This window comes from Bombyx mori, chromosome 1 (genome assembly GCF_030269925.1).
Source record: "Bombyx mori chromosome 1, ASM3026992v2".
NCBI lineage: Eukaryota > Metazoa > Arthropoda > Insecta > Lepidoptera > Bombycidae > Bombyx > Bombyx mori.
The window spans coordinates 19,075,790-19,099,784 of record NC_085107.1 but is presented as its reverse complement, the minus strand read 5'-3'; the positions used below and the strand labels follow the sequence as shown (position 1 = coordinate 19,099,784).

Here is a 23,995-nt window from a genome sequence, read left to right as displayed (position 1 = left end):
ATAAGAATGTTAAAGAATTTTGTGTTCTACTAAAGAAAAAGATATACCTTCTATGTATAATCTTTTCTTTGGTTCTCCCGGATCGCAGATATAGTTAAAATTACTTTTACGGTTTGACCCGTTAAACGATTTTTATTGTCATTATATTATTAGTACTATTTGTTCCGGCACATTGCTAGCCGTCCCTCAGTGGAGAGGCGCGGGGAGGGAGGTTTCGGCTCGCGGCTGGGAGCGTGGCCGCCGGACACATCTCCAAGAACTAGCTACGCGTACGCGCATAATTTGCAATTCAAAACACAATTTCGGCCACGGCAATTTGTAATCAATTTGTAATAATAATTATAGTAATGTCACAAGTTTAAACCGTAATTTAATTAAGAGAACCTACAAACAAAACACTATTTTATATCTAATAACACACAGATTTCCCTTTCTAATTCTACCTCTAAGAGTATTTAATTAAGTGCCCGTAATTTTCATTCTGCCAGTGACACGATTATAATTAATTTAATCTATAGACCCTTTGAAGTTACTATACACAGCGTAAAACGTCTGACTGGAGTGTTACACGCAACGCAGGGAAACTATTAGTCGTTGGCTTCCACGGGAAAACGTGAACTGTCACTAACATTAAATGTGTTGCAGTGGCAGGCGTTTAAAATGTAAACCGCCGGCTGCCGGGCTAGGATTAGTTTAAACCGAATTCCAGGAAAGCCCGCTTAAGCCGTCGGCTGTGTAAAACGGAAATTAAATACTGTATTTGATTTCACTTTATTTGGGTATTCGTTTCGGCTATTGTTAATTTATACGCACCGTATATTAATTAAACTAGAGGAGGCAGAGTTTTGCTCGGTTTTTTTTTTTTGATAAATTGTATTTTTTATGAATTATATTTAAATACGAATTACATATTGATATTATATTATGTTATTTGTTATTTTCTTTCAGTAAAAAAAGGTTATGTTAAAGTTGATTCTCGATAAAGTTGATTATTGAAAACACGAATAAAACAACATTTTCTGAAAATGGTTGGAGCCGTTTCCGAGATTCACGTTATATATATCAAAGTTGTATATATATATATATACAACAATTGCTTGTTTGAAGATATAAGATTAAATTTTACGTCTAAACCTACCCCAAAATATACAGCTGAAGTTAATCATTTTCCTAAAGTTCTTCGTTGATTTGGACGGGAACTATTCAGATCGGCCCTGACATAATGTTTGAAATGCAAACGAGACGTAATTGCCAACACAGCGTTGGCCGGTGTCAAAGCTTCAAAGTAGCTTAATTTAAGCGTTTCCATCAAAGAGAGCGTCCAGCTTTACACCGAAGCGGTTTTGGACACGTAAGTGAATCTCTTTTGAGGGGCCATGAGGTTTCAATAAAGCTACGCTAAATTCAGGTGTTGTAGAGTAATACATATATGTATTAAGTATAGTCAGAATAACAATTTTTATGTTTGGAGTCTGCAACATTATTTTAATAGATGACGTGACCAATTTAAATGTTGCTTTTAATATATTCAATTTAGTTTTAAGCCATTTTGATTTTGGCTTAGAGTCCTCATCGTCAGCGAGAGTTACATTGTATTAACTACATAGTTACAATGCTTCGACAGAATCGAATGGATATTCGATTTCTGAAGTCAGTGGAATTGCATTTCCTTTTTTCCGCTCGCACGGGAATTCAATATTGAACGTGGCGTGCTTGTTCAATTCCGAATTTTGTTCGATGCCCTATCACGCGTTAGAACCACTATCTGGACTTCAAACCTTAGTTTAATTAACGTTCGCTTCACACATGTATGTATGTGCGTATGTAAAGTTATACTTTAGTTTCTGTATGTTATATTGACCGACGAGTGATTCACCATGTCTCCTTTCTTCTCGTTATCAAGTGTTAATGCATTGCTAAAAGTGTATACATACGTACTTACTTTTTATATGTAGGTACATTAAAAGGTATTATATTAGAGTTTTATATGTGAATTTTAAAGAGTTACTGCTATCATTTATAGAGCCCGACAGAGTGGCGAAGTTAGGATCTTGATGCTTTCAAGGAAGCATGAATGTTTGCGGGAGTATAGTCCTGGATTCTGGAGGCGAAAATGCTTTATGTTGATTGTCAGTAGTGAGCTCCATGGTCGGTGCGTTCTTCGTCTTATGCTCAATTCTGGCAGTCCGTGCTGGAGACGTGTTCTGGCCGGCCTGTGGACCATCGAAAGAATTCGCCTGGTTATTCGGGACTCGATGGATGGCGACCACGGAGACCTCATCTTCTGGCTGTGGCTGGGGCTGACCAAGCTTCACGAAGTACTTGCACCTTATCAAAGTTGAGCCTAAAGCATAGTGTCGTCACATGAAAGGCTTAGCGTCGGGTTCTTTTCCTATAAATTGGTGCTGATTTGGCTCAGTTGAGTGTAGTGTCTGCGATGCTCAGTAGCGACGAGCTGCTCTTAACTGAAATTAATGGTGTGCGATAGTTGACTTCTATTACTGCATCATCTGGTATATGATATTACTATTACTTTTACTCTTACTTCTATTAATGGAATTGTGTATATATACGTATTTATGTGTGTATGTGTGTACATATATATTTCAATTGATTGGTACACTGCGTGTAATTATTTTCCAAACGATTCTATTCGACCTGATGGTTGTCTGGAAGTGCGCGTTTGGGATGGTATGGACATGTGATGAGACGAAATGAAAATGAGGTTGGTAAGAGAATGTTAATTATGAATATGGAAGTTTATAGAGGAAGAGGTAGAGTTAAGAAGAAATTAATGGATTGCGTGAAAGATGATATGTGTAAGAGGGGAGTGAGCGAAGAAATGGTATATGATAGAAGGGTATGGAAGGAGAAAACATGTTGCACCGACATCAGGTGACTGGGAGAAGGGCAGGAGAATGATGATGATGATGATGGTGATGGTTGTCTGGAAGATATCGCTCATAGCGATAAGACCGCAATTATACTTTTTTGTATTTAATATTTTACATTGTTTCTTTTGTTGGTGTACAATAAAGAATATTCTGTCTCATCATGTAGGAGTAGGCGTAGACCGGGATAATGATCTCACCCAAATTTTGGCTCCTGAACATTTTCAGGTATTCTGCAGAGGCCCATTCGGAGACCTGCAGGGGGGTCCAAGGCGGCATATAAGGTAGCGTATATACGTCCTACGTACAACTCACTCTGTGACGGACGACGGCATAGTTAACCGCTTTTTCTGTCTGAGCGCGTTATCCCGGGGGTACTAGTAAGTGGAGATGCAACCTGCGCGAAACGTGTCAAATGCAAGTTGTTGAGCGAGAGGCACTTTTAGTAGATTCAACTCACCATCTCTCTCTCTCTCTCTCTCTCTCTCTCTCTCTCTCTCTCTCTCTCTCTCTATACCGTTCTCTAGTTATCGTGTGAAAAGAATTCAGTTTTCAATTTAGTAAAAAAGCATTGAGTTTACAGATTGTTTCGAAAATTGATACTGTGATCGTTTTCCCGTTAAATCATTGTAGAGATAATCTTTATATAAATAGGGACGATCCAGCCTAATAGATGATAATAATAGTATATATTATAACGGCTGACTCACTCCGCGGAATGAACAGAATGGTGTTTCCTACCCGTGCGCACTTACTCCTACTACCAATAATTACGTAAATATTAATTTTGTTTTAATAGACAATTATCGGCTCTATTAAACAATTCAATCGGGTTACCATCCGTATCGTATTATTAATGGATTATCTGTAAAAAGGATAAAGTTTTTCAAAGTCATTACGAAAATGAAATGAAAATTGTTCATTTACGTCAAATTGACAAGGCAATTTTAAATCGTTAAAACACAAATAAAAGGATATTTATTTAAATGGCAACATCTCGAGAATGCTTCAGCTTAACATCACTCGAGCTCGAAAGGAAAAACAAAAACGTTTCTCGAAATTAATATTATAACTCGGCTTTCTGACGTGAAGCCTCCTTGATATGAGAGCGTTTACTTCAACAAATAATTGATGGAATACTCGAGTCAACTCGCTTTTGTGTTTCGAGTTTTATCGTAATATGTTCGATGGTAGGGGGTACGAGTGTACACTGTTTTATTTTAAGACGCTTTCTCAATACATAACGAACACAGCTTAGTGTCTGATATAACAAATAGAGCTGTTATACATCACATAATTAGGTAAGTCTAGAAAATAGCTCGCACTGAAACACTTTAAGAAAACGAAACTAAAAGTCTATTATCATGTTAGATCTTCAGCTTAGACCACAAATGATTGTTAATTAATTTTCTTTATCAATGATATCTGTTAACGCAATAGGTTTATTGACAAACATTAATCAACTTCTTTGTTTTATTTACGCTTATCTCGACTATAACTGAACAGAATATACGACAGAATTGGTTTAATTAATTCATTTGAGAATTAAAAGAAAAATTTTAATGCATTGTTTTTTTTCATGTAGTAAAAACTGGTGGCCCGAACGCCTTCCCAGTTTTACCAAGACAGGTGGGCGAGCAAAGGCTCAGCTAGGAGGGATGGGATTTGCTAACAGCTACCCGAGCGCCTCCGGAGGAGACCTAACAACTCATGGGCAGCTGCTTCGCGAATACATCTGTAATGCGATTGTCGAGCTGGTTTTATCGAGCATGCGAAAATAATCAAAGGATTCCGCTACTCATATATCGGTGTGAACCGCACAAAGGATACGATCTACATGAATAAGTGTACAATTGGATAAAATGAATGCAATGTTTATTTTAGCTTACGGGCTAGCCAATATTTAATAACCAGAGCCTTTAGGCATCATAACGCGAATTTTAGATGACCTTGTGGCCTGTGAGGTCGAAATCTCAATAGTACCACGGCTGTCCCCTCACCTCAATCTGGAATGTGTGACTATTGCACGGGCTCACACTACACCGAACCGCAAGCAAATATTGTTTTTTCTTTTTACTAATCTAGTATTTTCCTCATACATACTCGTATATATGGATTTTTTTTAATTGCTTAGATGGGTGGACGAGCTCACAGCCCACAACGTAAATGTGCCATCCACCTTGAGATATTAGCTCTAAGGTTTCAAGTATAGTCACAACGGCTGCCTCACCCTTCAAACCGAAACGCATTACTACTTCACGGCTGGAATAGGCGGGATGGTGGTACCTATCCGTGCAGACTCACAAGAGGTCCTACCACCAGTAATTATAATTTTAATTTTGCGGGTTTGATTTTTATTACACGATGTTATTCCTTCACCGTGGAAGTCAATCGTGAACATTTGTTAAGTAGGTATTTCATTAGAAAAATTTGTACCCGAATGCGGGATTCGAACACCGCTGCATACGAATGCAACGGAGTCTTATCCTTTAAGCCACGACAACTAATGATGGAAATTATTGATTAGATAAAACGCCACGTACTTGTATTTAATTGAACGTTTGCTCTAACATTAACTACAAACGCAGCTCACACGTAAATGACACGAAAGTCATTTGAAATCTTCTAAAACAAAATTTCTTTTGTTTTTATTTTTAGGCCTCCATTATCTCGATAACTCGCTGTAATTTGCATTTCAATAGAAACGAATTTTTTTAGCTTGTCAATACGACGTTTGTCGAGATATATTTCCTGGTTTACGTTCGTTTGTTTGTTGTATTGCAAATGAGATACGCGGTTCTTTGCTTAGAATGTTCGGCTCGTTACATCCTCTGTATTTGCTAGTCGTTGACATAATTAAAACTAACTAGAGGTCCCGCAGTAGTCGAAATTCGACTATAATTAATTGGAATTGTAAGTTTGTACACTATTATGATTGTATTTTATACTTCTATAATCACAAATTTCGCCAAGACTACACTATAAAAAGTATTAACAAAGGCAAACAATATTTAATCTATTCTCAATTTGACAACAGACGTCAAGAACAAAAGTTTGACAATAAATAGTATGCATTCGTGTGTGCGTCAAATACATGGTATGTAGTGTGTGTAATGTTTTCTTTATTGATTTAATGTATCTTTTATGCATTATTTAAAAAAATATTAGCATTGTGCACTTCTTCTCTATATTCTCTATAAGTATGGAAAATTTCATACTCCTCCGTCCGCGCAATTTTGGTAAAAAGGGATACAAAGTTGTTGTTTCACGTATTAATATATAGATTTAACGCTTAAAATGTTGTGTTTTTCTACTGTCATTCAATTTTTTTCTAAAGCTTAGAATATTTTACAGTTTTCGTGCTAAAACGGTCAACTGATTTAAATGATAAAGAATAAAAAGGTGTTTGAATTCGGAACGTCAAAGGTGTCAACGAGCGACGTCCGCTATGACGCCTTACCCCTTTTCCATTTCCAGCCGTCAAGGGCGACACATCTGTTTCTTATTTCTTATGGTCATTAATTTTAAATTTTTTATTTTGTCACTTATAGACAAAAAAAAATATCAAACTAATAATACAGTCCACTCTTATTCACAACGCAACAAAAGGTTTATATTGAAAACTGTCGATATTCTAGTTTGGTATCTAAAACCTCAGATAACATATAAATATATCGCTTATTCAACAGTACAGTATTGGGATATCGTTTTTTTTTTAATTTCAAACTGTAATGCGACCTCTTTTGTTTGGGCACGTGGGCGGACCTCTTTCATGTTTCCGCGTCTGGGGCGCGCGCTGGGTATGTGATCCTTGACGGTCTGCAGATTTTGGGAGCAGACCGTGGGCCTGACTACACTGCGAGTACGGAAACAGATATAGGGAACAGCGAAGTAAAGATTCGTCCACTGAGCAGGTGACTTAGTTTTATAGTCCGACGACGGTCTAAATGCTTTTATTCGGAACCTGTCTTTAAAGGAGATAATTTTGAAACTATCGTTAACGCGATTCAGGTTTTTACGGAATATCTGTTCTTTATCTATCGCTACATCACTAGTTACTGCTACTATTACGCCCAGGACCGAATAGGCACATTCAATTTCGGATCGATAATGGAAATTTTACAGCACTAATTCGGGGCTATTGCTGTCGTATCTTTATTAGCTGATTAATAGTCGGATATTTTATAATTGTAATTTACAAGAAAACTGAAGATAGTCCCGGTCAAAACCTAAAGAGAGCTAAATGCGAAGCCACAGTTTGACATCAGTGGACGGCGCATCGGACAAACACATCAATCTTGGAAGAACTAGGTGTCTCCACAAGACTCTCCACGACTTGCCTACGTAGGATTTTTGAGTTTTTTGGTCACGTTGTGAGAAAAAAGGGTGACAATCTCGAAAGACTACTCATCACCGGCAAAGTGGAAGGGAAGAGGCCTAGGGGGCGTAATCCCATGTGCTGGTCCGGCCAGATTAAGACGACTTTGGACTCCAGCATCAATGTCGCTATCCATTGCGCGGAGCATAGTAAGGAATGGAGGAACATAGTCCTAACAAAAGTGTTCCGTAAAGGTTATGACCCTCAGCACTGAGGAACATGACGCACAGAAAGATTTCGACATCACCACACGAGACATTTTTAAAGCTAATTTTAGTAAGAAATAGTAATTGTTTGATAAGTGCAACAATAAGTCGCATTAGTAGTCTTTGGTGTTGAAAATAGGTCTTATATGTTAGAGAGTTGGAGCTATAATTGTGCAGCTGTGCGTTCCAAGGTGCCGATAACTTTATGCACCAGAGATCTCGATTGCATCTTAAGGTGACGACCTCTAAAACAAGTTATATTTACTTTGGTTATTAAATAATAAATCGCAATATCCAATATTTCTATGTGTGTATCAACTATGCTACGTATATCATCTTTTCGCATCAAAAGTGTACAATATCCAAAAATATTCTAAATTGAGTTAATATGCGGAATCATTTGGTATCACTAGTATTATTCTCATAGTCTTTATGAGAATAATACTATAGAATAATACTTTATGTCAAAAGAGCATAGTTTAGTTTAGTTATTTTTTTTAGTTTACTTATATTTTGACTACTAGAATCAAAATAAATACAAACTGGTAAAAACTAAAAAATAAATGTTGTAAAGATTATTAATATTGAAAATATCATATTATGTTAAACCTTTAAAACACTCTCCTGTAAAATTTTGTGTGATTTGAGATTATACAGTTTTAATGCGAGAAGACGATATCTGCCGGTAAGCCGTCATGCACCTTAGTCTGAGGGGCAGAGCAGCAGTCATTAAATCGAATTAAGTCTCCGAACTCATTTCTCGAGGCGGGTTGATTGCATGCCGATCGTGATTTTTAAAGTTTCCAGAGAACATTTAATCTTTCACATACATATGTATTCCATATTAAATACGGATAAATTCAGTTTAAAAAAATGTAAAATAAAACCAGCTTACATAACAAATCGAATTCACAATAAATTTCAACTTTTTTTTTCTGTTAAAGTCAGGATATTAGAGCAAATATATTATATTCTATAAAGTGATTCTATTGTATTGTCATAGTTTTTTATTTTTATTTTTTTGAAGTGAAACTTCCTTATCGGCGTTGGAAAAAAATTTACCGTCACATTTTTCGGTTACGCGTCACTTTTTTCCGTTACGCGCCATCTGTTTTGTATTCATGTCTATGATAATAAAATCCTTTTGTTTAAACTTTATCTAATTTAACTTTTTTGTATTCATGTCTATGATAATAAAATCCTTTTGTTTAAACTTTATCTAATTTAACTTTATTTAACCAATTTCTAGAAAGTTGCATGTAGATCATTTTTCGAAAAATAAGGCCATAAACAAGTTTCACTTCTTACGTGTGTACACTAGTACACGCACACATTTATTTATTTATAACTTCTTATACTAGAAAGTATAAAGGCGGACTTAATGCCATAGGCATTCTCTGACAGTGTACCTTAGGGGAGTGCAGAGATGAAGCTTGGTAGGTGATAGTGTGAAGGTGATATTACTTAAACATATGTGTATATATAATATACATAATATTTATAGATACAAATACTCGTACTTAAATAAATACATATGATTTTGATGAGTGCGAAAAATTTCAAATTAGACGGAGGGCTCAAATTCGATCAAAATGACGTTCAAAGATACCGTTACGAACAAACTGACATACATTTGATAACTAGCTAATAAAGGCGTGTTAAAAATGCATTACGTTAATAAAATGTATACTTAAATGGTGTTTACGAAATACAGTACAAATAAATAAACGGCAGCGACTTACATATGGTCGTCTGACTCCAATTAGAATACACTGTACTGTGGAATCCAAACAAATAATATATACATACTTACACGCGTTTAATAGATACAGTTAAAATCACTTTTACGGTTCAGCCACGCGTTTTAAATCGACTTTACATAATTACATAATTACTTTACATAATTAAATAATATTATTTCCGGTTTTTCGAATAATTTACGGTTTTCTTGTTGACAGATGACAAGCTTCAGTAGCACAACGCGGAATAGAATCGAAACGAATGTCTTAAAACTGAAAAAAATACTACGCATGTTTTTTAATATCAAATACTCACGTGAAGAGCAGACAAATCTATTCGTTATACTAACGTTTGCCACATTCGGGAATCGAATCTATTGCCCTCGGCCTAATAGTAACTCAATAAGACTATTTAGTTTGCGAAAATGATAATAAACTTATGCGATTTTTTTAATTTAATCTTAGCGTGAATGTCTTGTAGGCGATCTCTTTCGTCGCCTATACACATTAAAGGTGTACTTTAAAGATAATATTTTCTAAAAATGTTATCTATATTATAAAAATGAATTACTGTTCGTTAGTCTCGCTAAAACTCGAGAACGGCTGGACCGATTTGGCTAATTTTGGTCTTGAATTATTCGTGGAAGTCCAGTGAAGGTTAAAAAGGTGAATAAATATGAAAATGCGCGGATTTATATAAAAACAAACAATTTTGTTTTCCTTTGATGTGTCCCCCGTCGGACGGATGGATTCCTTTTGTTATTTTTAAGTTTATTTTATACAAAAGTTTAGGTCTTTTATTTATCGGTTGAGGCACTAAGAAGTCTGCCGGGTCAGCTAGTATCTAATAAACGTAAAATTGATTAAATTTATGACATTTTTTTATAGTAGACGTTAATATTTTGAATGTGGCGGCGGTTAACTTTGTTTTTGCTTGTCATTAATTACAAGGTAATTTGAATTCATGAATATCAATTAATATTGTTTCTTGAGTGGCCGCGTGACAGTCACCAAGTAATTGATATTGTAAATAATGATTTTAAGGGACAGAAAACATTAAACCAGACAACGCCTTAAACTTTTGTATTAAATCGAAAATGAAAAACAAAATTTTTATTTATTATATATTTGAAAATTATTTTATCAACGGTCTCAATTTTAGAGAAAAATAAAGAAAAAAACTGATATGTGAAATGTTTTTTATTAACGGTCTCAATTTTAAGGCAAAAGAATAAATAAACTGCATACTACCTTAAGTAGAAATTTTACTCTAATATATACAGATTGAGAATAAAAGTAAAATACTTACATTTGACAAACACTTCCACTTTACTTACATGTTTTCACGAAATTATAATTTTCTTGCACTATTTGAAGCACGTAATTTAGGATTCACTTCGAAATGACAACAACGAAATCAATGTTCTGATTGATACCGCGAGTGATTGATACCAAACTGTATTTTAAATAAACCAGTTAGGTATACAGTATAAAGATACAGTTTTCAATTACGCACTCTGTTAACTTTATTTGGTTCTTCTGGGACACTTGTTGAACGTTGCTTGAAAAAAGAAACTCTGTACTGTTTCAGTCACCACATTTTAATATTATTAGGTATATCATTCTTGTTACTGCTCGTAATTAAACTTTTAAATATGTTTTTTTTTAACGCGTAATTTGAGTTGCTCGAAAATAAATTTACTATTATAATTTGCTTAATTCGATAGTAAATTATTTTTGAAAAGTGAAACGGTCTTAAAAAATTTCTTCCAAAAAACTATTAAAAGTTTGCAAAATTGTTTATAAATTTGTCGAAAATACATACTCGGAAACCTATTCGAATTGTTTTTTTAAACTTATTTTATAATTTATTAAACTGTAATAAATCTTTCGACACTATGAAAAAATTCATTAAAAATTATTACGACTGTCGGAAGAGACAATACTTACATTGTAGCTCTTGGGGCGATTTCAAAGGACTAGTGGCGGGTTCTGTTAAAGCCTTGCCTCCACCGCACCGCTCACCCCAACCCGACAAATAGCGCCACCTATATGTATGAATTTAACAACTGGTGTACAGCGACATCTATTGCTAATCATGTGCCATTTTTTGAAACAAGGAGCGCCATCTGTGTCTGAGTGCAAACTTTTCGTTTGGAAGATATCTTGTGTCAATGCTAGCCTATAATTAACCGGTGATATAGCGCCATCTGTGTAACAGGATGTGAAAATAGTCTCGATGGACATGTAGTTCCAGCAATAGCCGCTATGTGGCGGATAAATTATTGTTTATTTTTTGTTAAAATTCTAAAGTTGTGCAGTTTATATTCTTCGACATGCTTGTAGTAAAATGTCTTTATGGTAACTTTTAAAATGACTTTATATTATACGTTAGTTAAATCAAATGTTTTAATATATGATGAATACCAAAAAAGATAAACTAGCTTCATACATATTATTATGATATAGAGACTAAACTTTTCGAACTTTGAAAAAAATTAACAACCTGTTTTAGGAATCATAGTTATATGTTTTATCTTGTGTTATTCAAAAAATATTAAAGCGACAATGTGAAAATTCAACTAAGCTAATGGACAACACTTTGTATATCGAACAGTAGACGAGATTCCTTGCTTGATAACAGAGTGCAACAACGTAAGCCAGTTAATTATGACAGAATTCTTCGGATGCGCTTTCGTAGAGCTATGCGCTACAATGTAGAAGTTTCGTAGTGGAATTTGCTACGACGTAGATAGCGCTGTGGTTTATCGACACGTGCTTGCCTGAGCAATGCTAACTAATTAAATTGATGTTACTTTATTAAATAATATTAACAGCAAACTCTGCGCTCCGGTTTATGAACTATGACTAAGATATTAGTGTTAATTATGCATTTGATTAAATGTTTGTAGTAGCTATGCTTTTTCTTTATTATAGTGAACTTCGCGACTTATAGGCATTCGGTGAAAAAGGCGCCAAATTTCGGCTATATAATTCTACGAGTATATTTTACGTCCTCGAATATAAACTATGATAAATTGAATATATTTTTAGAACATTCTATTTTACAATATGTTATTTATATATCTCCTGGAGACCTAGACTATTGGCCACAAATTGTATGTTTTGTCTGTCACGTTCGATAATAATCTGTAATAAAATGGACTGCGTTTACTATTTATTTTGTCTTAAAGATTGTAATCGGTATCGAGTTAAGCTGGTATGTTTTATTTTGGTGACCATAAATAAGCCCAAGACAAAGTAATAAGAATGAGAGTTTAAATTTTAAAATTACAAAATTAAATTTTGAACGCTAGCTGTAGCTAATATATCTATTCTTAAATTGCAGTTTGCTTAGCCATTTCACTGCCGTGTAGGTCGTGGCGCTTTCAAGTAATTATGTTGACTTCTATTACGGAATATCTAGTAGGTTTTAGGAAAGAAGTATCCGAATATACCGAGAATGAATCTTATACCTTTAAACGAGCATTTCTTGTATGTTAATATATATATATATATATATATATATATAATCTGAATCTCGGAAACGGCTCCAACGATTTTCATAAAATTTAGTATACAGGGGATTTCGGGGGCGATCTAGCTGCGATTTATTTTCAGAAAATATTGTTTTTTTCGTGTTTTCAATAATCAACTTTATCGATAAATAACTTTATGACTCTTCCCGACATCTATTGGCGAATAATAATACTATTTTTCTTAATTGAGAGCAACTAACTGCTTTAAAGACACAACAAGATGGCGTTATAAAAATAATACCGAGTAAAGCTCGGTCATCATTTAGTATATTTTTAAAAGACCTGAAAGACTTAAAACATTCATTAACAAACAAAAGAAGGCAAAGTTAGGCAATCAAGACGCTTAGTAGCAGAAATCGACATGATTACTTCAGTGCGCCGCGTAGGGAATCGGTGACCTACTACTATGTGACTAACTTCTACTAAGCACTATTAAACTAATTATAATTTTTGCGGGTTTGATTTTCGTTATACACTTTTAATGCTTCACCACAGAAATATTTTGTGAGCATTTGTTAAGTGCGCATTTCATTAAAAAAAAATTGGTCGGTACAACTAGAAGACGATATTTATTGACATGTACATTTCCTAAAGCGTGTACTAAGCGAATTTGATGTAATTAATATAAATATCTATATATTAATACGTGAAGCAAAAACTTTGTATCCCTTTTTACGAAAATTGCGCGGACGGAGGAGTATGAAATTTTCCATACTTATAGAGAATAGAGAGAAGAAGTGCACAATGCTAATATTTTAAAAAAATGATGCATAAAAGATACATTAAATCAATAAAGAAAACATTACACACACTACATACCATGTATTTGACGCACACACGCATGCATACTATTTAGTGTCAATCTTTTGTTCTTGACGTCTGTTGTCAATTTGAGAATAGATTAAATATTGTTTGTCTTTATTAATATTTTTTTATAGTGTAGCCTTGGCGAAATTTGTGATAACAGAAGTATACAATACAATCGTAATAGTGTACAAACTTACAATTCTAATTAATTATTGTCGAATTTCGACTACTGCGGGACCTCTAGTATATATAAATCTGCGTCGCGTACGTACGTATAGTATGACGCAGGGAGAACTAAAGTTGAATCGTAGTTTTTATTTAATAGATTTTTTGAAGTGAAACTTCCTTAGGCTCCTGAGGGTAAAAATTTTTACAGAACGTCACGCAGATATGCAACGGAAGTGACGTCAAACTACTATTGAAATTAAGTACTTGTCAAATGTCAGACTCATAAATTAGTTCGCCAAAAAAGTTTCACTTCTGACATGTGTACTTTGTTCGCACGCACTTTTTTTCTTGTCGCCGACACGAAATTAGAAATGTAACGAATGATTTGTAATGAACGGAAATGACCGATTATTTCATATAAACTACTATTGCGATTCATTACTCGCCTATAATATTGTCAATATATCATTTCCGACGTTCGAATACTTAATAGATTCCGTGGTACTTAAATGACCGTCGCGGATTCCCGAAAACTGAAGAAAATTACCTTTTAGGTTTCAAAAAGATGAAGAAATCAGAATCTTTCATCATGTAAAATGCTTAATTAAACAAATACGACTTGCATACATGTGTAACAGCTGTGATGTTACATGTTACACGGGAGGACTATCATTGTTCAATGAAGCGCGAATATATGCATCTATGCATTTACAAAGGGTGGGATGAAACCGATGGCGTGATCAACAGATATGAACAGGTATCTTGGAAAATCAGGGGTATTATAAATATGCATTTATTTATTCAATACCTAATCTTTGGTAGCCTAAGTGGATATACCAACTTCACGCGGACCGGTAAGTAAGCTCACGGGCTCAACCTGATAGAATTTGCTAATACTCGCTGCCTATTTCTGCCGTGAAGCAGTACCCACCGGCGCGGACTTACAAGAGTTCCTACCCCAGTAATAATAGTAGATTAAGCAGTGTAATTGTTTAGTGTTTATTGTGACTAGAATTACATTCATAGCATTATAAGCTAGATTCGTTTTCGTTATCATATTATTTTATCTTATAGTTGTAAGGAACATTGTGTACTTAGCATATTTATCTTAATTAGTCGTGCGCACATGGCTTATGTTACAAGTCAGATTTATTTACTTGTTGTTCTTTATTGTGTATCTTTTTTAGCTTGTAATGTATATTGTGTGCCTAATTATTAAATAAAAAAAACTGTGTGCAATTCACACGGGGTAGAGGTGAAACCTTCAAAAATTTTGGCTTCAAGACGTTTGTAAAATTTCGGGAAGAAGATAATTGTAGGTTTAGTAAGATACTAAGTTTCATAGTTATTTTACATTTTATTCTTATTTATTACATAGATTTATTCAGAATGTATTAAGTACGAGTATTAGGTACGAAGCAGAGCATAAAGAGAACTACAAATATAAGAAACACTGTATAATGCTTCCTATCTCATTTTCTCCTACGTTAAATCTTATGAATTAATTTGTCTATCTCTTTTTACTGTCGATTTTTCGTTTCATCGACTTTCGAATCATAACAAAGCTAAAGAAGTTTTTACTTCAAGCAAACTAAGGATAGGAAACTTGATTTTATTATAAAAATGACACGGCGAAAGACGACGCCGCTTCACTTGACCAAGCCTAGGATGCGACACGATATCAGTCTCATTAAGGGGGTTGAGAATATTGAAAAACCGAAAGTGTCCTTTAATCGGTAGGTAATGGATTTTATGATAACTATACTGAGACCTTAGAACTTATATCTCAAGATGGGTGGCGCATTTACGTTGTGGATGTCTATTGGCTCCAGTAACCACTTAACATCAGGTGGGCTGTGAGCTCGTCCATCCATCTAAGCAATAAAAAAAAATGGATTCTTGAATGCTTTGCAGTTTCATTTTATGATGCAATCTAGTACAATTTTTTTTAACACAAAAAAACTAGAAATATGATAGTAGCTTAGCACATAGTTATCCACGCTCTCTTCTTATTGTACTATTAAAATAAACTAGAGGTCCCGTAGTAGTCGAAATTCGACTATAATTAATTGGAATTGTAAGTTTGTACACTATTATAATTGTATTTTATACTTCTATAATCACAAATTTCGCCAAGACTACATTATAAAAAATATTAACAAAGACAAATAATATTGAATCTATTCTCAATTTGACAACAGACGTCAAGAACAAAAGCTTGACAATAAATAGTATGCATTATGCATGCGTGTGTGCGTCAAATACATGGTACGTAGTGTGTGTAATGTTTTCTCTATCCATTTAATGTATCTTTTATGCATTATTTTAAAAAAATATTAGCATTGTGCACTTCTTCTCTATATTCTCTATAAGTGTGGAAAATTGCATACTCCTCGGTCGTAAAAAGGGATACAAAGTTGTTGCTTCACGTATTCATATATAGATATTGAATTAAAATTGATAGTATTATTTTGTTGTAAATATTAAATTTCATGCACGCTAATTTGGTTCATATTTTCATATTGTTAAGATATCTTATACTGAATTATCCCGCTGTTCGTTAGTAGAAGTGTAAGTGATTCCGACAGTCTAATAACTAAACAGATTGTGGGACGTATCGCTGTGTTACGTATTTATGTCACGATTGATTATTGCGCGCCTGTCTGTATGTTTTACTGCTTAGTCTGGTGAATATGCTCGCGGTCAATCATTTATCAGGGGTTATCGGTTAGACAACAATAATGTTAACGCTATCCACATTGATACGTGACTTCTAAGTTTCAGCTCTATAGTACATACAACGACTGTCGCGCTCTACAAACCGAGACGCATTACTGCTTTGAGGCAGAAATAGGCAGCGTGGTGTTACCTACCCGTGTGAACTCACAAGACGTCCTACCACCAGCAAGCATGATGGCTGTATTATTGAGACGGCGGTAGGCAGCGGCTTGGCTCTGCCCTTGGCATTGCTGAAGTCCATGGGCGACGGTAACCACTCACCATCAGGTGGGCCGTATGCTCGTCTGCCTACAAAGGCGATAAAAAAATAAAAAAAAACCTTTCATCTTCGATCTCTGACCTCGCGCTGTTAACCTAAGCCGATTTCAAGACCAAGCGTTGACAAATTCACCAAATTAAAACGAACAAATTCGTTAAAGACAGTCCATGAATAAATGGCATACCTTTTTTGGATGCACAATAAATCTCGCCCTTTCCACAAGAGTGAACAATACAGTTGCTTCCATCTCTTTCATTTACAGAGCAACTGTCAAGTTAGAGAGTGACACATATAGCTTGTTATTGGGAATCAATTTGCGGTCACGTATTTAAGCGTCTACTTAGCTTATTTTACGAATTGTGAACAAAAATTCAATTCCATCCTTTAATTGATAGTAAAATATCGAGCGTCGACCGTTGATTAATATAAATCATTTATCCTAAAATGAAAATTTTACACAAAAATCCTCCTCCATGCATAAAAGTTGTATTTAGTGATTAGTGAACCCAATTATCAGTAGTGAAGTTACACACAACAAAATAAAAGTAATTACAACGCTGTCCGGGATCGGCCTTATTTGGACTTACTCAATGTGTTTCGAACCGGAACGCCTAGCTCCAAGAGGAATAGGCAGGTTGCTATTACCCAAGCGTTTATTACCAATACTAGTTGGCGACCTCAGCATTCTGGTACACCCACTTTGATACCGTTGGTACTCAGAGCGCAGTTGCACCCACGGGAAGAGTTGGGTCACGCTATTCCTATCCTTATGAGGAGGCAGTCTTCTCCCGGTGATGGTCACAGGGCGAACTGAGGGGGTTGAGGCTGCACCGCACGCTACCGTCATTCTAGCGCGCTGGCACCAGGGGGACGGGACGACGCGTCGGCGGCTGCGGACTGCGACGCGGTCTGCGGTCTTCGGGGTGGCGCCGCGTGTCAGGTTGTAGTGTTGACCGCGGGGACCCCCCTACTCTGACCGGGTTCTGACCCCGGACGGAGATCGGACATCGGGTGAAAGAGTGCAGGGGAGTCGTTTAGTGGGTAGCGCCCTAAACTTTCTTGGGCCCGCGGTCTGCTCCCAACACCTTGCAGATCGTAAAGTCCCACATATCCCCCGCGCCCCCTATATGTGGAGACCTCGTAGGAGGTTCGACCCTTGCTTGAAAAAAATGCTATTCCAGTCCGACACTACATCATGATGAAGACGACGAATTTTTTTTATTACTTAGATTGTTGGACGATCTCACGACCCACCTGGTGTTAAGTGGTTACCGGAGCCCATAGACATCTACAAAGTAAATGGCGCCACCCACCTTGAGACATGAGTCGTAAGGTCTCACTTTTAATTGTACAACGGCTGCCCCGCCTTTCAAAATATTTCTATGCGTGAAATAAAAATAAATATTATCATCATATACTTTAACCTGATATAGGGGCTCACATAACGCAAAATGCACAGATAACTTTCCTCGCTCAATGTTTTAGCTAGCTTCACAAAACTTCCTAACTTAAACTAGGTCCATTAGCGACCACTTAATATCCGAACAACAGCAAAGCATTTCCGTCCCCATCTAATGACATGTAACGAAATTAAGCACAACAGAAGATATTTTATACGTGAGACCGGCAATTGATTTAAAACGTAAATAAATTTATTACTTTATCAAGTAAGGCTATTCTAGATCAACTGAGGTTTTGATCTCTTGTCTCGAATAGACCAGCCATAGGTAGTCATGATCTACCTACCAATCTTGGTTACTAAAAATTTTACGGTAAGATTTATAATGAATTATTTTAATTTTATAAAAGAAAAAAAAAACTGTTTGTTTTGAAAATCTCTGGTACTTCTTAAATAAATTAAGGAACATATCAGAGCAGACTAGTTCACGTAAGTCTGAAGTCTCATGGCTGGCGAATGGTTCTATTTTAGATAGAGTATTGATACAAAGTCGATTGACTACAAGTCCAGAAGGGCCAATAGAGTTAATTTTTATTATAATTACATTTTATTATTTAAATAAGCAAAAATACAAAATAGTTAAGTCTTGTTTTATTCTCGATATGCTGACCGATTCTCTTTTATATTTTTTAGAAGCAAAGTTAAGTGTGATCCTCCTTTTTGCATCGATAATCCTCAATCCTGAGGGTCGTGGCCTCATGAGGCTTTCTTGGAAAAATACACATGGTGGGTTCCCGCGTCCTTCCACGGCAGTGCTTTTTGAAGGGATTTAGCTCTTCAAAACCGCTGAAGCCTTATTTGGGCCCGGCTAATTAACCGCCGCTAGACATTCGGCGTTGACTGTTTTACGGTGGAAAGGTTGAACTCCAACTCAAAAAACAGTCAATAACATAAAACTTAATATATAAAAGGAATCTAAAACTTGTAGTGTCAGTGATAATTAAAATTCGATCGCTGGGCGAACTAAATATAAAAAATAATAGGGTCTGTTTGTATCTTACATGCCGTTATACCGAGATCAAACGTTGTCAACTTATTGCGGGCACTTGCGCAATTAATTGCATTGAGTGCCGCGCGAGTAGCTACTGCAAATCGCTATAATTAATACAATTAACGTTATTAACAGTGGATTGGGTGGGTGATGATTGGGACTGGGTTTGGATCAAAATTAACCTAAACAAATGCGTAATCACTGGTGGTAGGACCTCTTGGGAGTCCGCACGGGTAGGTACCACCACCCCGCCTATTTCCGCCGTGAAGCAGTAATGCGTTTCGGTTCGAAGGGCGGGGTAGCCGTTGTAACTATACTGAGAGACCTTAGAACTTATATCTCGAGGTGGTTGGCGCATTTACGTTCTAGATGTCTATGGGCTCCAGTAACCACTTAACATCAGGTGGGCTGTGAGCTCGTCCATCAATCTAAGAAATACAAAAAAAAAAAATTAAAAAAATTGAAAACAAATAAGCACAGATAAGCTAACTAAACTAATAATTGTTTTAATCTTCGTTTTATCCTGTTTGTACTGGTCAAGATATTAGAGCGAAATTATAAAATTATTCTATTGCCGTCGGTCCTTGATACGTGTGAAAAATTTCAAGTCTATGAAACATATATACATACCAAATTAATAAGCACGTATCAATCACATTATTTGATTTTGTTTATATTTCACGAGCTCCTAAGCCGTTATTAGTAGTTCTAGTGAAGGTTTACAATTTAGTTTCAAAAGAACGATACGTGACGCGCGTAGTTTCAAATGGGAATATTTCGTAGACTTATCAAATCGCAGCGAATCTGTTTTCACTAATACGTAATGATGTCTTCGTGATACCTGAAAATGGACGAGTGCAGTAAAAGTTGAAGGATACTCACGCCTCAGTGTTGTCATCTCTGGACTCGGAGCGCTCGGCGTTGGCCTGTCCCCGGCGGTGTCGCGCCCTCTGCTCGTCCCCAAGCCCGTACAGGCCCGCAACTGCCGCCATAGTGTTATCCCGAGCTCACTGTCCCATAGCAACTGACCGGCGCGTCCAGACGAACAGACTGCAACCCGAGCGAACGCAAATCGACCCAACCTCAACCGGACGCGTTCTTTTCTCTACTCATCACAATCCTAACATCCGATCGCTATACTAAAATTACTTAAATTTAATTTGGACGCATAATTTCATACAGTTCTATTAATCTTAGATCACATTCGAATTATTGTATTACGTCATTAGTATTAAGTTTTTTAATCTAAATTTCGCTTTGTATTGTTTGTTTGATAGCGTGTTTATTTGCTCGTCTTTGATGCGTTTATTGATTGGTTTATCGTTCAAGAATGCTTTTGATTCGCCGGCTGCTTCGGTTCCCATGTGTCTGAGGTCAAACGGTGCATTACAAACGCCATTTTATTCAAGTTTTTGTAAGTTTGCAATTATTCAATTGTATAAATCGATATTACATTTAGAGAGTTGGAATTCTAGTTCTTGGAGGATATTTGTCGTATGTCAGAAGCTACTTGTTTATTCAATACATTCGGCTTTTGCTTTTTCATTGGTCTCGCTCGTTAATATTAACATTTCGTACTAAAACGTTTTTTAATTAGAATCTGGAATATATTTATGCGGAGATCGGAAAATAAAAATGAAAAAGCAATAAAAAAAAAACTAATAATTACAATGTTACAGCTCTATTCCGAAACATGAAAACCTTTTCTTTATGAAGATATTGAAAAGTATTTGAAGTATCACTGAAATATTGCATTATCAGTATCCTATTCTACAACGGTCATAAACGTGAAAGTTTGTGAAAATATTTAGAATTTAGATGTGTGTATGTTTGATGCTCAATCACACGTGAATCGTTGAACAGATTTGAATGAAAATCGGCACAGAGATGGACAATTTCTTGGATTAGCATATAGGACACTTTTTATTCCGATCGTGTGTTTCGTTTGGAAGAATAGTTAAACTTCGATGTTATTATAACAAAAACTTTAGTTTTGACCTTTATCAATAAATGATACTGCTTTTTTTTCCTACCAAGCTGGTAGGTAGCCTTAGAAGGCTATCCAGCTAAACCGAGCGAGTAGGTGAATTCACGGGGCCCTAACCTCAGGACTTTGTAACACTAGCCTACTGGCAACAGAAGTGCTTCGCAGCATCTACCACCGGATCGGAAACGCAACTCACTGAGAGATCCGGCGAGAAACTCAGTGGGCGGATACCGCTTTAACCATAGAATGCACTATAACCGCGTCTGGGCTTAGCGGGGATAATTCTTTAGGATACCAACGAATAGGATAAGAGATTTAAAAAATATATATATATAATTCCGGTAATGCGTTCCCGTTTGATAATATTCAATTAGTTAATTATAATGTTATTGGGTTTTAATTTAGCAGAATTATTATGATTTTAGTTCCAATATTATTACTAGATGGCGATAGCGTCCATTTAGATTCTACTATGGTTTCGTTACCATGATTTAGTTAAAAGAGAAGAGTAAAATAACTCTTAAAGCTTCTGTATTTTAAGGAAATTTAGTTGCCCCTACGTGTTTCGTGTTTTATGTACCTAATAACGTTAAAAACGACTCTGTTACTTTACAGATGACAATTTATTTGAAGAATAATTGTTGACAATGTCTATTAATAAATCCCAAAGCTAAGCTCTGGAAGTGGCAGGATTCATGTTTTTTAAGCTATTGCATATTGCGCTTTTACCGCGGGCTTTGAGCGCGGCGACCGAATCAAGAAGTTCCGTAACAAAAATAAAACCTGACGGCCCCCACTCCCCCTTTTTTTTTTTTTTTTTTTAACGCTGGGTGCCCCCACTGCACCTACCATGTAGCTCGCGTTCAACACATTCACACGTTGCACTTGTGTAGTGTTTGTGAATAAGCGCAAGGCGTGACGTCGCACTGCATGCGCATCATGAAAAATCTGCCCATCTCTCTCTCGCGCAGCTAATGAGTGTGAAGGGGACAGTGTTTATAAATATAGCGTGGTTTTATTTTATTATTGTTTTAATATAAAATTATTATTGTCTAATTATTATTGCATAAGTTTAAATTAATATAAATTTGGATTCTCTGCACTATGGGACCCTCAGACTTATCTACATATACTTAGTCTGGCCATAAAGGCCATAAATACTGTTACAAAGGAAAACAAAAAAAAATCTATGGCAAATAACATTTATTACTTTTACAGTGTGTTAGTTTAATACATAAATATAAAACAATTTAAAGTATAAAGAGCTTATTCGAAGTGGTCTCCATTGACTGCAATACAGTCCTTTAAACGTTGAGGCCAGTTATCAATAAAAGCACGCACTCTTTCCATGGGAAAATTTTTCACTGCCAATCGTACGGATTGTTTTAGGGACTCCAAATTATCATGGCTTTTAGAGCAAGCCGTACTCTCTAAAACTGACCATAAATCATAATCCAGCCGATTAACAGCCAGTCTTCAGCTCTGATGAAGTCCGAAACGTTCGTTTTCAACCAAGACTGCGTAGACCGAGCTTTATGACCTGGCAACGAGTCTTGCTGGAAGGACCATTCTTGATTATTGAACATGGTGTTGTTAAAGGGCTTCACTACCTTCTCAAGAATGGTATCTTGATACACTTGTGCCGATGTTTTGATACCTTTTTCACAAAAGTATGGCTCAGTCACTCCTTCATAGCTAATACCCCACCAAACCATCACTGAAGTCGGATAGTGCCCACGTTGCACTCTGTCTACTAATTGGGAAGCTTTCTTAGAGCTTTGAGCATAAATACGGTCATTTTGATAGTTAAAATGTTGCTTAATTGTAAAAAAAATCTCATCCGTAAACAAGATTTTTATATGACTTCCCTTTGCGTATCGCTTCAGTAGTTGTTTCGATTTTACCACCCTATTCTCTTTTAAATTATCAGTTAAGAAATGAACAGTACGTCTCTTACAGGCTGCAAGTCCTAAGTCATCTTTTAAAATACGCGACATGGTTCTATCTTCATCTCCCGAGATAAAATCTTTTGCTTTCGGACAGGATTTCTTCGAATTCTTTCCCTTACTGCTTTGACCACCTTTTTCGTACGAACACTACGTGGACGGCCAGATCTTTTTCTGTCACAAACAGAGGAGGTCTCATTGCACCTATTGATAGCCCGGTACACAAACATTTTACTAATACCAAGCGTATGGAGAGTTTAAAAAATTGCATTTAGCTCCATACCTACTTTGTGTAATGCAATCACAGCGATTCGGTTCTCTTTATCACCCCACTCCATTTTAATATCGCAAAATATTGTACAATGTATTGGCGCCAAAATGAGAAAACTCAATGAGCAATCATATAAAAATGACAGATTCCAAATTGAAATGTAATATTTTGTTTTTTTTTAATTGTAACAGTATTTATGGCTAGACTAAATATATGTATCTTATATACGCTTAAACATATACGTATATAGATAATAGCCGTATATTGGTTGTTCGAGAGTATCAAATTGTCTAAAACTAATAGCAGGTAATAGCTCAAAATAATTGATCGTACAATGTGCTGTACAGATTTGTGTTGCAATAAATTCTCCCCTTCGTTGCGATGAAATGCGATGTGAACAACGTAGATGGATTATTTTCTGCCTCGTTACAAAGTTCAAAGATATTCAGGTTTTGTTAATAATTGCTTTTTTGTTGTTATTTTGTAATATCCTTCTAATATTATAAATGTGAAAAATTTTCTCGTTCAACCGTAGTACTCGTCAAATTCGACAAAGAGTTCGACGTGCAACCTAACCCATGAATCAGCTCGCTGAGTTTCTCGCCGGATCTTCTC

General features: G+C 35.9%; 1 protein-coding gene across 9 annotated transcripts in view; it reads right to left on the bottom strand.

Annotated features, from left to right (window-relative positions):
* The window catches only part of LOC101745029 (potassium voltage-gated channel protein Shaker), a 527,752-nt gene that overhangs the window by 106,286 nt on the left and 397,471 nt on the right, over positions 1-23,995 (bottom strand). The window contains exon 2 of one of the 9 annotated variants that reach the window (XM_062670789.1): positions 20,059-20,544. The exons of 7 other annotated variants lie outside the window; for them this stretch is intronic. In XM_062670789.1, coding sequence (XP_062526773.1) covers positions 20,059-20,168 — 110 coding nt within the window. In that variant the 5' untranslated portion in view covers positions 20,169-20,544. Of the gene's footprint in view, positions 1-11,164; positions 11,202-20,058; positions 20,545-23,995 lie in introns of those variants that run through there. One more of the 9 variants, XM_062670798.1, reaches the window with a different exon arrangement.